The sequence below is a fragment of the Dicentrarchus labrax genome, unplaced genomic scaffold (assembly GCF_905237075.1).
Source record: "Dicentrarchus labrax unplaced genomic scaffold, dlabrax2021, whole genome shotgun sequence".
Classification (NCBI taxonomy): Eukaryota; Metazoa; Chordata; class Actinopteri; family Moronidae; genus Dicentrarchus; species Dicentrarchus labrax.
This window is the reverse complement of record NW_026136708.1, coordinates 22,302,011-22,317,578: the sequence shown is the minus strand read 5'-3', so window position 1 is coordinate 22,317,578 and position 15,568 is coordinate 22,302,011. Positions and strand designations below refer to the sequence as shown.

The 15,568-nt window shown below is 42.2% G+C and overlaps 1 protein-coding gene across 14 annotated transcripts in view; it reads right to left on the bottom strand.

Moving 5' to 3' along the window:
* Positions 1–15,568, bottom strand: part of afdna (afadin, adherens junction formation factor a) — a 98,058-nt gene that overhangs the window by 10,545 nt on the left and 71,945 nt on the right. For 10 of the 14 annotated variants that reach the window (XM_051409727.1, XM_051409731.1, XM_051409729.1 and 7 more), the window contains 12 exons: positions 15,423–15,496; positions 12,425–12,543; positions 10,031–10,231; positions 9,326–9,417; positions 8,888–9,082; positions 8,524–8,674; positions 7,837–8,239; positions 7,048–7,298; positions 6,745–6,959; positions 6,418–6,597; positions 4,242–4,280; positions 2,237–2,371 (listed from right to left, as the gene is read on the bottom strand). In XM_051409727.1, the coding sequence (XP_051265687.1) occupies positions 2,237–2,371; positions 4,242–4,280; positions 6,418–6,597; positions 6,745–6,959; positions 7,048–7,298; positions 7,837–8,239; positions 8,524–8,674; positions 8,888–9,082; positions 9,326–9,417; positions 10,031–10,231; positions 12,425–12,543; positions 15,423–15,496 (2,055 nt within the window). The remainder of the gene's footprint in view (positions 1–2,236; positions 2,372–4,241; positions 4,281–6,417; positions 6,598–6,744; positions 6,960–7,047; positions 7,299–7,836; positions 8,240–8,523; positions 8,675–8,887; positions 9,083–9,325; positions 9,418–10,030; positions 10,232–12,424; positions 12,544–15,422; positions 15,497–15,568) is intronic. The other 4 variants (XM_051409737.1, XM_051409739.1, XM_051409741.1 and 1 more) reach the window with 2 other exon arrangements.

Sequence of the window (15,568 nt, the reverse complement as noted above, 5' to 3'; positions counted from 1 at the left end):
CTAAACATAGTTTTCTAGAGCGATGCCGGATGGAAATGGTCACAAAGAAATCAAATTAAATAAAATCATAACTGCTTCCCCCAAAAAACTGAAACAACTTAACTTCCTGACACACACCGACGACAACAACAACAACAACAACAACAACAACAACGTGATGGGAGTCCCATGCTTAAGGTGGTTGGGAGCACATAACATGACACGGCAACACATCACATAGGGTGTTGGGGGGGGGGTGCACAGGATGAGGACATGCAATTGGACATCTTTACATATAAACAAACAGCATTAGATTAACAGTCATAACATCTTAAAAACAATACCTCTTTCTTACGTATCTCTACTAAATACTTAGCTACGACTTAACGAATAAAACTAAACTTCTGTGAGGTATTTCGAGGTTCGTCTTTGTCCGAGTTTTTTAAACAACCAGTGGTGTGATCGGCGGTCTACAGTTCACGGGGACAAATGCACCAGAATAATGGCATCATGGTGAAGTCAATGGACACAATGATTAAAAAAAAAACATGTTTGATTTTACACACAGGACAGAGATGGGTGGGTGGACACCAGATCAGACTACTGGTCATTTTAAAACCTCCAAAGTACAAATTAATGTCAAGATTTTAAATGTATTTCTACGTTATAATAAACACATATTATAGGAAAACACGTATCCCCTCCAAATTAGCTGAGTGCTCTATATTAACCGAGTAGCCTGGACAAAGGAAGAAAACACAAGTCATTACAGCATACAGTGTATACAGTGGCGTCAGAAAGTATTAAAACCCCTTTACCTGTTGCACACTTTACTGTACTACTAAATAGATATTTGGCAATTAATTCTATACTCGGTGACTAAACATGCAGCCATTTATCGGCGTGCTCCTCGCTGACTCTTGGAAAATAAGATGACATTCACCGATGACAGGAACTGATGCAGAGAGGGCTTGATTTCAAATAAAACGCTTTTAAAGTGGAATTTTTCATGTGGAAGAAGTTAATATTAACAAAGGTTGTTTCATACATCTCGTTCGAAGACTTTAATTTAACAGTTCATATACTATATTATGTATTAATAAAGGTTTCTTTGTTTGCCCGGCACAAAAGGGGGAATAAACAACAACAAAAAACATTGGTATCAACCAAATTGTTCTTTTAAACATCCGTATCGGCACCGACTTTCACAATAACCTTCCGATCAATAAACCATTACAACAAACAACTTTACTGTCAGACTCTTTGCTCTGTGTGCAGGTTATCATGCGTAAAATTAATTGTCAGAATAATAAATGTAATCCATTTTAAATGAAATGTGTAACATCATAAAGTGTGCACCAAGTGAAGGGGTCCCGAATACTTTCCAAAGTCACTGTACATCCTAGACTTGGACCGATATTTTAGTCTGATATTGATTTTTCTTTTAATCCATAGGAGCCAGTAAATGTCGGCTATCTCTGATATAACGGAGGTGAGGATGATATTTGGGATTTATATAAATCTGTTTTTATACATGTAGCTGAACTGATTAATAGAATTCTTCTCCAGGCTTTCATCCTCACTATAAAGGAAGTAATTAATGCAATCTGCCCAAGAATGTCTTTTTAAAGAGTTTACCAAACCTCAGTCTATTTAAACAAACAGGCTTTTTCTTTTAAAGGAATAGTTTGACATTTTAGGAAATACACTGCTTTCTTGTTCAGAAGAGGATGAGAAGATCGCTGCGACTCTCTACTGTAAATATGAAGCTACCGCCAGCAGCTGGTTAGCTTAGCTTAGCACAAAGACTGGGAACAGCTAGCCTAGCTCCGTCCAACTGTCACAAAATCCACCGGCTCACTCACACGTTATATGTAGTTTGTCTGTACAAAGACTAAAGTTGTGGTTTTCCACAGGGGTTTATGTGTCAGACGTATTTCCAAAAATGTAGAACTATTCCTTTAAACTCAACTTCCTGGTTATTTTAGCTTTATACAGTTATCTAAACCTCGTGTACTTATAGTGTTAAATGATGGTTTAAAAGCTATTTAGAGGCTTTTCCAGACGGACAAGAAGGTAACATTTAAAAAATATTCTGAAGGTACTTAAAAGGTAAAAACTCAACCCTGATAGATTTCTTGTCCTAAGCTGACTCTCTAAAGTATCATAACAAAACATCATAAACATCCTACAATCATTAACTTTCATTAACTCTAACACAACAAACTCCGATAACGTCACAGGCAAACAAACCGACCTTCTCCTCGGCCTCTCGTTTGGCTCTCTCCTCCTCCCTCCACCTCCTCTCCTCCTCCTGCTTTGCCCTCTCCTCCGCCTCCCGCTTACGAATCTCCTCCAGCTGCTGCTTACGCCGTCGCTCCTCGTCCTGCAACTGATCACGCACGCACGCACACACACACACACACACACACACACACACAGAGAACAGCATGCCAAAAAGCACGCACAGACAGGCAGACGAGGAAACAATTAGTACAACATTAAATCGTACATCATTCATACACAGACTCATCCAGCGGCTCTCTTTAACTGATTGGACACTAGTGTACACGGTTATGTGTAATGTGACGTAGTTCGGATTTGTCTCACAGGACTGCTCCAGAGGGGAGGAAACTGCAAACCACACACACACACACACACACACACTGCTGAACATGCAAACAACAACAACAACAACATGCAACAACAGCAGCAACCAGAACAGGGCAACAAAACAAAGACAGCCCCTCTTTCAGCTACTTGAGGTGTATTTGATATCGCTGAAGTCCCGCTGAGCAGGTGTGTAAATCAAGCGTACCTGAAGTAACTGCAGAAATGTTCTGATAACAATCACCCCGACACAAACCCAGAGGGACGTAGTGACACACAAAACAAACAGACCCTTTTTCTCTGGGCTGGACGGTGGTTAAAGAGTCAGTTCAACCAACTAGTCGTCATATTTTGGCACTTGGACCGTGTCCTTCCACACAGAAACTGCATGAAGGTTAATATTTCTCACAGTTTACATCATAAAATCAATTGAATATAATATAATAAAGTATTATATGTGTATATTTCCATGTTTCGTTTTAATTTAAATTATTTACTTATTTTCTTTATTTAATTATGACGTTTTCAAAAGTATTTTATTTAATTTGAATTATTTTATTTGTAATAATGTATTTATTATTATTGATTTCTATTTTATTAATGCATTTTTGGTTTATTATCATTATTACATAAATTGTATTAAAACATTTACTATTATAACAATTATTAGAATTATTTATAAAAAGAAAAATATAAAAGAAAATGTGTTCTGGTCCTGGCTCGTAGCATCCTAAAAGATCTCAACAGATTTAATATGAAAGGCAACCAGTTAGTTCCTTTGTTTTATTATTAGTATTTCATTTAATAATTTTCCAATTCATCTCAAGTCAAGTCAGATTTTATTTATATAGCCCAGAATCACAATTTTACCTCAGGGGGCTTCTCTGCTGTATTGTGGTTCAGATTCAGGTTTCTAAAACCTGGACTCATAAAACCAAATCTGACAGTTGGATAACAACAAGAACTAAGTGAGAAAATATGTATTTTTCTTTTGGTTGAACGGACACTTTAAGAAAGAGAACATAAAGAGGCTCAGCTGGTCACACACAGATGGATGGATGGATGGATGGATGGATGGATGGACACCACAACATCATGATGTGGCCCTGTGCAGGCGGCGCTTGGGGCTCACAGGACTATCATGCATGGATCTCGACCTGGACGCGCCCCCCCCCCCCCCTTGTGATGCATCAGCCATGCAGGCGCCACCTCAATATGCACTCAAAACATCACTGCTGACCAGAATCACACAGCCTTCAGCTTTGATACTCTAATAAGCGTGTAAATGATTTGTTTTCTGTTGCTTTTATGGTTTTGGAAACATGAGTATTTCCCCACCGGCAAGCAGCAACTTCACTCCCCCCCCCCAGCAGTTGTTTTGAGTGGACAAAGAGATGGACAGCTTCCCCAGCCAAACAACATCAAGCATCCCAGGACGCCCTCTCCATGACCCGGCTGCTCCTTTTAGCTAATCATGGCACAGCTCTGCCTCCAACCCCGCGACCCCACCCCCAATGAAACGACGACAGTAGTCCAGATGGGTGGGGGAGAGACAGATAGGAAACACGGGGCAGGTGGGCAGCCCAGACAGAAAACAGGAAGTGATGTAAGGGCAAGGGGGAGGATACTCGTCATCAACAGGAAGAACATACCAAGTCTAGAACAGAGATAGCTGGGACAGCATTCTGCTGCTGAAGAAGAAGAAGAAGAACAGAATAGAGAGTGAGAGGGGGAGGGAGGAGGGAGGGAGGAGAAGGAAAATACGCAAATACTGCAAAGGAAGGAGTGAAGGAGATATCAATAAAACTAAGTTAGTAAAAGAAGAGGAGGAGGGCGAGGAAGGAGAAAGGAGAAACTGAGGAGTATAGAAATAAAATAAGGGGGGCAATACAGTAAAGTGAAAACATTGATAAATAAATAAAGTTTTTCTCCACTGAGCTGATTATTGGCTCCTTAATCCACCAAATCCTCATAACCACAAAAAGCTCATTGTTTTAACTTTAATCTGCCACAAAACTGGTAAAGAAATATATTTTAATAGCAAAAACCAAAACATTACAGCAGAAATATTCGTTAGTTTAGTTAATTATTGTTTTCTAATTAGGTCAAGTGACTCTGGCTCCTTTTTACTCTTCCTATAATGAATGGTGCAGCTGGAATAACCTGCTGAGGGGCCACAGGGCAACATTTGGGACCCTTTTAACCTCACTTCAATCAAATGTATTTAGAAAAAAATAAAGTGCCACCTGAGCACAATATGAACAAAAAAATCATGATTAAGATCCAAACTTGTATTAATCAAATCACAAAAAAGATTGTATTCTGCACAGATGGTGAAGCCTTCTGGGACAGAGTTGTGATTTTGGGCTAAATACTAAATAAACTTGACCTTTAATCTGTTTTTTATTTGCTGTGTTTACTGTAAACTTCCAGCCAAGAGTTTTTATAACAACAACAGGAAATCAAGAAAAAGTTTTAAAGTATTTCAATACAGAAAAAAAGTACCAAACCAACCACATTCATTCAGCACATCCTCTCACACGCAGCTACCAAACACAGCTGCATCCATCAGCTACAGCCACTCACACGTAAGACACAGAAATTAATCAATAACACTGCATAAGTATTAATAAAAAGTATGTCAACCAGTTTCGGGAAGGACCGGGAAATCTGCCTGAAACATTGTGGAGCTATTTTAGTGCGAGAACTGTGCGTAGTTAAGCATAAAGGCTGGCGTCATGCTACTCTACAGCTCAGTTACATTAGTTTTTATAACTATGGCACAGTTATAAATCAACAAGGGACGTAATTATCATCCAATTCTTCATCTAAAATGAGTTAATTCAATCAATATCCACTCAGGATGTCGAGAACCTTGTTGAAATGGGACCAGTGACACTGTGGCTGCATTATATTTGGGGGAAGATGTCAAGTGAGGACAAATTCTGACCTCATCAACGGTGGGGGGAAAATCTTAGTCGTAGGAACAGATATCACCTCAAACTAATAGCACCACGTGTTGTTGTGTCTTATCGCAGCAGGACGCAGCTGTTTGCAGTAAATCACGAACGCCTATCTCTCACCGAGCACATGTGCCGAGTGCAGGAAACCAAAAATCTACAGGAAATGTAAATCACCCACATGTTCGAGCACACTCGCGGCTTTTACCTGTCGCACTAAGAGTCACACAGTTGGGCTCCGTATGTGCGGCGAATGCAGCATTAACAACGTCACCTCAAATCGTAACCCTCACCTGAACTGCCCCAAAACCCTCCCGTCCAACCCCCTCCAGCCAATCAGATTTAAGCAGCTCAGCATGGCAAAGCGATGACAGAAGCATGTTGCAGATGCACATTGCAGGACATTCATAGTGGGAGCGCTGCCACAGAGGAGGAATTCATTTCCCCTTCTAGCATTTGAAAGCCGGTTCCCCCCACACACCCACACACCCTCCATCAGCTTGATTTCCTGCGGCTCGCCCTTCCTCGTGCACTGACCTACAGATTTGTTTCTCAACTGTGAGCTGATGGGCATAATTACTTTAAAAAAAACACAAGTAAGAACGTTTTATTTCTGCCAAAACAGCCTTTGCACATGATACAATTTCCTGTCCCTCTCTTTCTATGTCTTCCCTGCTTCCTTCAGTCCTTCCTATAAATGTTTAATTTACTCTCTCCTACTGTTTTATTCTCATCTCTTCTGGGTCTTATTGTCCTTTAAGCTGCTGCATGATTGTAACCCTAACAGTCTTTTAATTCTCTTCTCCCTCCACCCTTACTGTTTTCCGTTCTCTCTATCCTTTCCCGCCACCGCCTCCCCCCGTCTCACCCTGGCTCTCTTCTCGGCCTCCAGCCTCTGCATGATCATCATAGTGTCCACGTCCTCGTCGTCCTCCTCCTCCTCGTCTTCGTCGCTCTGCTTGGACTCCTGCAGTCGTTTCTGGAACTGCCACTCCAGCATCAGCTTCCTGAGGCGGTCGCTCTCCTCCGCCGTTCTCTCCGGCTTCGCCTGGGAAACAAAGTGGGCTCAGGATTGGATCAGGTTGCGCCAGCTATTTCTAAATCCACCTCTAAGTTTTGCGTGTTGCGTCCTTCGTGAACTCAATGAAGCAAAGAGCAAACGACTCCCTCTGAACGGAGCTTAAGCGGTTCCTACCTGCAGCTCCTGGATCTCTTTGTCCAGCAGGTCGACGATGTGGAGCTGCTGTTGTTTCTCGGCCTTCTCGCGAGCGTCTCGTTTCCAGGGGTCTGGAGACAGACTGTCGCTGGACGTTAGGTCCTCCTTACTGATGGTAATGTACTGGAGGTCTCGCCTCTCGATGGTCCGTGGCTGCTGCTGCGGTAACAGCTCCCTGATCACCGTGTCCATTCCTACAAGCGCAGCACAATACATTTATTATTTAAATATAGTTTTAAGCTTTCATATAAAATATAAAACATAAATTTTGACTTGTGTTACCAGGAGGGTTGGAGGCACTGGCAGGGGGAGGAACAGCTGACCGCGGCAGGCTAGCTAGTTTCTCCGGTCTGGATGGGGGAGGCTGGGGCTGAGGCTGCGGGGGGAGGTAGGGCTGGGGTGGGGCCACAGAAGGCAGAGGGGGCTGGTGGTGAGGAGGCATGGATCCTCCGTTGTTGTGAGGTTGGACGGGCATGACGGGGTTGGCCCGGATCTGACCCAGCTTCCTCTCCTGCTCTCTCCTCTTCCTCTCCCTGGAAAATCATTAATATTGTTAGTAATTATCATTATCAATATTGTTTGTCATTTTATTTAGCATATTTAACGATCGGCTGCAGACACACATGCGCAAATCTATCGATGTTTAAGGATCCGATACACAAATAAGCAAAGGAATTTATGACAATACTAATCCATAATGTGTGAATTATACTTGATTTCATTGTCAAAAACATGATTTTACAGCAAAATATTTACACTACTGGCAGAATTTCCTTGTTCCCTTTTTCTTTTTGAAGAAGAAGCAGTGATGGTGCAGGCCACAAAATCTCCTATGGCTATGTTACATGTTGTCATGTATAATATAGTATAAATTGTAATTTTTAAATAAACGTGTAGTGCATAGTGCATTGTTAAGGGTTATTCTTCACTTTTGGTCTTTGCACATATCCTGATATTTGCTCATATGTTTGCCTGTTGAGAACTTCGTAGGACATAATGTTACATCAGTGCAGTTATAAATGAATAAATGTTCCTTTGTGTGAAACATTAAACAACACAAAGAAACCTCACCTCTCTTCCTCCAGCCGAGCTTTCTCCTTCTCATACCAACGCTGCTGTTCCTCGCGTTTCTTGCGGTCAGCGGCCTGCTGGGCCGTTACGGGAGTGACGGCGGAGGGAGGCGGTGGGAGCGGGAGGTCGGGTTGGGGGTCGTAGGGGTCGTAGGCGTCGGGGTAGGGGGCTGGCGGTGGGGGCGGCGGAGGGGGCAGGTCAGAGCGGGATGGCGGCTGGGCTGAATGTGGTGGCGCAGAGTGAGGGGCGTTGGGTGTCTTCCATCGGCCAGGCCCGGTCTTCTGGTTCTGGGTCTTGTTGGAGGAGGAGGAGGAGGCGGAGAAGTTGAGGTGCTCCTGGCTGGACGTGGACGACTCCAACGAGGAGGACACCTGTGGCTGTGGGGCCCAGTGGTCGGGACCTCCTACAGACGCACAGAAACACACATTCATCCTTTTTGTCTGGGTTGAGTACAAGTGACTGTGCGTGTAATTTGTTTTGCTTTGTCATTCTGAATGAAATATTGTGATTAGTATATATTACATAACAAATAAACATCAAATTACATTTACAGGAACATTTGGATGCTGAAAGCCACTAAGCTGTTACATAATCTGTCAGTTAATACACTATCAGGTGCTACAGCCCTCTCTTTGTCATCCTCTCTCCGCCTCATCATCTGAGGTCTCGGGTTCTCTTTCTTCTTACCTCCTGGTGGACCTCTCTGGTAGTCGAGATCTCTGTGTTGGTAGTCCAGGTCCCGGTGCTGGTAGTCTTGCTGGTAGTGCTGCTGCATCCGCTCGTCTGGCCTCAGACTTCCCGGAGGGGGATACAACTCCTCCTGGGAGTGGTTAACTCGCTGGGAAGAGAGATGAAAGTGTTGATGTTAGAGACGAGAGAAAGGGGAACAGACAATGAAAGGAAAGAAAAGGAAAAATTAGATGTAGGAGTAGGGCAGGAAACATTTTATTTGACTTAAGTTGTGTATGTCCACTTGTGATGTCCCTGATAATCCCAGAAGAGAAGTTACTGAATAATTAATATGATACCATTTTAGGTATTGCTGCTCTACCTGCATGCTGTTGTGGATGTTGTCGACCACGGGGAGGCGTTCTCTGTCCTCCATTCCCTGCCAGTGCTGCGAGGGTCCCGGCCCAGGACCGATGACCCGATCCTGGCTTTTCGAGGCCGGTATGGTGAAGTACTCCCTGGGGTAGGTCTGGGTGGGGATGGGGTAGGCCTCTGGACGGGGAGGGGAGGGCTCGTCCTGGTGAATAAAACCAGATATTACAGCGTGAAAAGAAAATATTCGGGACACCTTCCCAAAAACTAAAACAGGCAACACTTTGTCAGGAGTTGGTTCTGAGTAATGATGCCGCATGAAAAATGATTTCTCATCTCTGCTCTAGATACTGTGTGTCCTCGAGTGTTCGGGTCACTCTAATCTCATCTGGTCTGCCTGAGCATTCCACATAAAGACGCCACTGGCTTCAATCGCACGGGTACCTACGTCTGCACACAGGTTGCCGGTGGAGACGGAGGTGATCTTAGTGCCAGGTCCTCCGGGGTACACCGCCTTGCCTGCAGGACTCTGGCTCTGATCTGAAGACGGGGCAGGAGAGTACATTTTAGTACAGTTGAAGGCAGTCAGTAACAAATACAGTATTCAGAATGTAGCATTGAATTAAGGGAGCGAAGGAGTCGTTGATGAATCCTAAAATACCCAAACTGGTAAGTAAAAAGTGGTTTCAGAGGTTGTTTTTGAAGACTTTTGCAGACACAGTGTTATTGCCCAACATCAGCACTGTTTCCATATCAGGGCGGAGTAGTTAAAGAATAACATCAGTGTAGTTTTACTTTCTATTTCCTATTTCCATTACTGCCCATGCCAAGTTTAAACCTCATGACTTGTTGACCACAGATACTCTCCATTTTCTACCTAATCAAATTCTACGAGTGTAATTCTGCTCCATTAACTGCCTAAATTTGAAGGAAATGTTATCGACCTGATCACATTGTGATATTAAACTTATGTCACAAAGCCATCCTTGTGATGAAGAATTAAGAATTGGTTTATTATGGAGGTCACAACAAATCAACAAAAATAAAAACAGAGGTAATGAGGGAAAATATAGAATTTAACTGTTAAATTAAGCTAAATAATCACGTGTATAAAAAGATAAAATCTCTGTAAGCGTGGGGGGGGGGGGCTTACTGGCTACGTTGGGGCTGGAGCGGTGGTCGGCTCGGTTCTTGAGGAGTCGATCTTCACCGCTCATCTTCTTTGGTTCGGGGTAAGAATCCCAGCCGGCCTGCGGACTCTCCGGAGAGCCGTTCTGCACGGAGTTGTTGTACAACTCGAAGCCTTCGCTCTTTGGTCGCAGCTTCCCGTTCTTGTCGCGACCTCGGTCCGACGCTGGACATAAATTAGGATTGCAGGGTGAAGAGATGAAAGAGTTTTAGAAAAGGTATCACATACTTCGTCAGTTGCAGTTTGTCTTTGGTTATGTTGTCATGATTTTCTAGGTGACGCCTCCTTGGCAACTAATCATTTTGCAGTTTGGGAAGAAGACGTTAAGTCGAGGGTTTCATTTCTATTTGCTTACTTAATGTATGTTATTACGTTAAACGTTATTCATGGCGTGAACAAAAATTTGAAACCAGTTCTCGATTCCAATCCTGAGGTTGTACGAGGGTTTTTTTTCTGCACCACATGGGGAAAAACAAATTTCCTAAACAATTTTTTGATCATTCGTGATGTTCGTTGTTGTTATTTAACTAATCTGACAGCTTCAGACTTGTGCAGTGCTAGTAAATTAGTAAAATGTCCGCTGTAAATGTTGCATTATAGTGATGTGCTGCATATTCAGAGTATCTTAAATATTTAACAGTCTCCTTTCCCTTTCTGTGTATCTGGGTTTGCTTCAGCACAGTCACGCCCTCAAGTCTGTGAGAATCTACACTCCGACTTCAGTTTCCTAACATTAAGTTTACTGAAGACTGACCAGCGACCTTCACTGCCTGGTGGTTAAACTTTCACTGTCTGCACTGGAAAACACTGTGGTCAAGGGAATTCGGGAGAAACACCCCTTTAGCGTCATCGTGGACCGCAGGCCGGCCCGGCCAGAAGACTTCCTTAATGAATCTAGGGTCACATTCCTGCAGACAAAGACCAGCACACAACCAGACATCCCCAGTAAACTCTACGCCATGTATGTGTGTGGGTGTGTGTCTGGACACACACACACACACACACACACATATATCTGGCTGGGGCCACAAACACTCATTATATCCTTCAGTCTGCTCGCTGGTTTTTTACTGCGCTACAGAGAAGACAACAAGGACACACTGTCTGGGCAAGTCTGCTTCTCTTCTTTCATCCACAACACCAAATTACTGGCATTAACTAATGGTGGAACTAACAATAGTCCATTCATCACGGCTATTAAACGACAGAAATCTGCAGGGTTTAGGAAGCCAAATATATGTCTGTGATCTTTTGAAATGGCTTTTAATTGAAGTATTTTATAACGTTCTTGATTGCAAATTAGAGCTCAGTGATATACAGCTGAAATACATATTGTACTTCCACTGTATTGGTTCATCATTGATTAAAGCTAGAGTGCAGGACTTCTACATATAAATGAACTTCCATTACATTCAAGCCCTTTGCCAAACAAGTTCACACAATGCTAATTAATCTCTTTAACACCAGGCAAATGTCAAATTTTATGTCGACCAGCGATGATTGGTTCGCCAGTGCTGAAGCAGGGAGCAACCGTAGCGATAGAGTAGACTACAGCAACTAGGAGTATGGCTGAATAACACAGAATTGTCCAAGTAAAGTTTCTGATGCTCCAGGTAAAAAAGAAACTAGGCGTTCAGAGGAAGGAGTCAAAACAAGAAAGTGGTGGATGGCGAGGACGAACACGGATAACCGTTGGTGTAGCTTTTCCTCGTTGGAAAGAACAGAAGACTTAAGGCAGACACGGATGTCGTGCATTTGTAAAATAGTAAGAATAGGCTATGTAGCTATTACATTTACTCTTCCCTAAATAACTAATTATTGCCTGGGAACTGTGTAAATTTCTGGCGCTATGAATGTTTTGAAACGTCACAAGCACGTGACGCAGTGTGTAATTACTCTCACTGACAGAGGACACAAAATGTTCCACACTGCAGGTTTTAATCTGCTAATCTTCATCGATGAATTGGTTAATTGTTTGGTCTATTAAAAATCCACAATCACAATAATTTAGAGCACAAGTTGATATATTTAAATTAACTGTTAATATAAAATATTCAATTTATAATGATCGAAAATGAGCGAAATCCTCACACTGGAGAAGCTGGAACCAGAGAATGATCAACTAGGTTCTTCAAAATCATGAGGAAAAACAGACAAATGAATAAAAAAGAAATGCAGATTTACTACAATAATTCTGTTGGTTCCTAACTTAAACAGATCTAATGTATTTTCAAACCTCTAATGGGCTCAAAGGAAACCCTGAAAATATGAAATATTATGTCAGTATTGAGTCTGAAGCATAAAAGAAAGAGTGAAACAGTAAAATGATTTTGCATGTGTGTGCATGTGTGTGCTCACCTCTTGGCATCATGGGGCTGGGCTGGTTGAGCAGTGTAGCCAGTCCGTGGTAGATGGCTCCCTGCTTTGCAACCTCCAGAGTCACAACTGAGCCCGTCCTCGTCATCAGCTCTGCAGCCCTGAACACGGGGAGAGGGAGAGGGAGAGGGAGAGGGAGAGGGAGAGAGAGAGAGAGAGAGAGAGAGAGAGAATGTGTATGAAACTTACAACACAACTTCAAGGGATCTGACACACTTAGACTATTCTCTGTGGTGTGGGCATTAAATTTATATAAAACACACAACTAATATTTAAATCTCCTGTTTATCGGCTTTTCTAAGCTCCATCTTTTGAAGTGATCAGAACATAACATGAATTCATCTAAATGTCTTTGTTACACTGGGCTGAAGGTGCATCACATCCCAGCTCATGAATCAAATCATAGGTAAACTGACTGGATGCTTCAGTCGGATAGTTTTGTAAATCCCATCTTAATCACAAAGCAAGGTTGTGAACCACAGTTACTACTTGAAGACGCTGGGTGTTAATACGTTATGAATTTCTCAGCTGGAAAGTATCCTGAATAGACTTTATTTCTTCCTTTGTTTGGCCATTAAAGGGCTTTTTGGGGTACGTATTCGAATCCAGGTTCTAAGAATAGAGGGTGTCTTAGGCTACACAGATCATAAACCCCTTTGAGGAAAATTTAATTAAAATTGACTTAAATTTGTTATTTCTAAAAGCTTTTTCCTTCCATCCTACTGCAACGTTGCTGCTGTCAGATTTTGAAATTACATCTGATTCTGACTCAAAGCTTTTTAAACATTTCATTCATGTAGTGGACGATCCCAAATATACGATTGAAAGATAATGAACTTATTAGCTGATGCTGGAGAAAATCTCCTTTCTTGACCGTTTTACAAACAACAGAGGATGTTTACTGCCTTGAAACACATGACATTGTATCTAAAAAGTTCTGAATCAAATGTATTATGATACTTTGATACTGATATGACAGATTAGGGCTGAAAGTAATATAAGTAAGTCAGATATTTTCACAGATTTCTATAAAATGTCAAAACAATTGGAAAATGTCCATTACAGTGACAAGAAAGAGGGATGTCTTTGTCTGACCAACAGTCCAAACCCAAAGATATTTCATTTACGATCACATGTAAGAAGCGTTTCTGGTTGAAAAACAATAAATTAATGATTATTTTCTGTCAATAAACTAAAAAAAGCCTTACTCTAGATATGTAGTGAGAGTACCATACTAACAAAACGACTACTTTTAGTCATTATGGGAAAACATTGTAAAGTTTCCCTCAACTGGCATCCCAACAGGACGAAATAAACCAGAAGACTTTTATTATGAAGCAGAGGAGGCAGGGATTATATTTGTCATTGGCAGAGACTCACTTGCTGTGTCACACACACACAGTACCCATGTTATTTTCCGTAACAGCCACATGTGCACAGGGCTTTAACCGAATCCTATAAATAGTTGAAGGGCAGATCGCACAAGGTAATGAGCCATGTGTGTTTGATTGGATGGAACTCGGGGAATGCGACACCGACTGCTTCATGCTGAGCAGAGAACGAGCTACAAACCCACATTTGGAAACATCGCAGGATTTATTTTTTACCCAAACATGTAGCAGACCTAAAGGCCAAGCGAGTCATACTTAATGTTAACCTGTTGGGAGAAACCTGGAGGAAGAGGAGACGACCACAGGATGATAGCATGCAGCAGAAAGTTTGGAAAGTCAGAGAAAAAAAAAAAAGATCTGATGAACCCCTCCCATCTGCAATCTGCACGCTAAAGCAATTAAAGCAATGATTTGTAAATCCAGTTTGACCTGGTGCTGACACACAGTAATCAACAGCAGTCAACATCAAGCCTGTGCACGCCGAGGGAGAGGAATAACTGGAATAATCTGAGTGGGGCGTTAGCCACCGAGTACTTCACTGCTGTTTCCAACACACACGTACACACACACGTACACACACACGTACACACACACGTACACACACACACACGTACACACACGCACACACACGTACACACACACACACACACACGCACACACGCACACACACACACACACACACACACACACACACACACACACACACACACACACACACACACTTTCTGCTTGTGCCGTGTGTTCCAGACATGTTTTTGAAATTTGGTCTTTTTTTTTTTACGAGGACAATTGGGATGCAGTGCAAGAACCCTCAGGATGTCTCAACTCTGAGTCAACAAGGTTGTGGTTATCTGATGTCACGTCAACATAATACTTTACTTTTCAAATGTTTTCAGTTCTCAAAATAGAAGTCAAATTGAGTTTCATCATCGCGTTTCACCATAAAAACATCAACACTGCGCGGTGAGTGGTTGAGCACACGGAGAGAAAAACACCCCGTCCACCCACATGTACTCTCTGGTGTTTCATACAGATAGATCACTGGAGGTCATGAATCCTAATTTAAACGTCAGCTGGGAATTTCCCATCACTAGGTTAAAATCAGCATAAGAACACATTTAGTTCACTGACGTCACACTACAGGACTATTCTAGACTGGGTTGCAGTTAAGTTCTCTCCTAAGTTGAGGTATAAAGTCGACATTAGAGGCTCAGTAACTACTAGTTAGTTTGTAACTAAATCAGCTACTAAAGTCGGGTATAACCGAACTAATTTGGAAATAAAATCATAACTAAGACAAGTTCCATCGCCATTGTTGTCACATTGTAGCATGTCGTCGTAAGCTACAGCGATAATGAAATATATCAATAAATTAGGTCTCTACTTAATTATTGTGCTGCAAATTGGCTGCAATTGGCTGTTACTTAAGTCGTAAGTAATCTCCATGGAGCAACTGCTTTTATTTTAGTAATGCATAAATCACACCTCTGTAATTATTTATTTTAATACTTACACACAGCTGGCTCAACTGGCTGCTGGGCATTAAAGTATTAACAGTTTAGTCATTAATTCAATTTTAAAAAATGTACCTCTCTTGCGATAGGCCGACCAGGCTGCGCCCGTCCACGCTCAGCAGCTGGTCACCTGCAGCCAAACGCCCGTCCTGTAAAAACACAAACAGAGTGAGTCACTTCCTGTTTTTCCTCATACGTTTGTGTCATGGTTGCACTTTCTG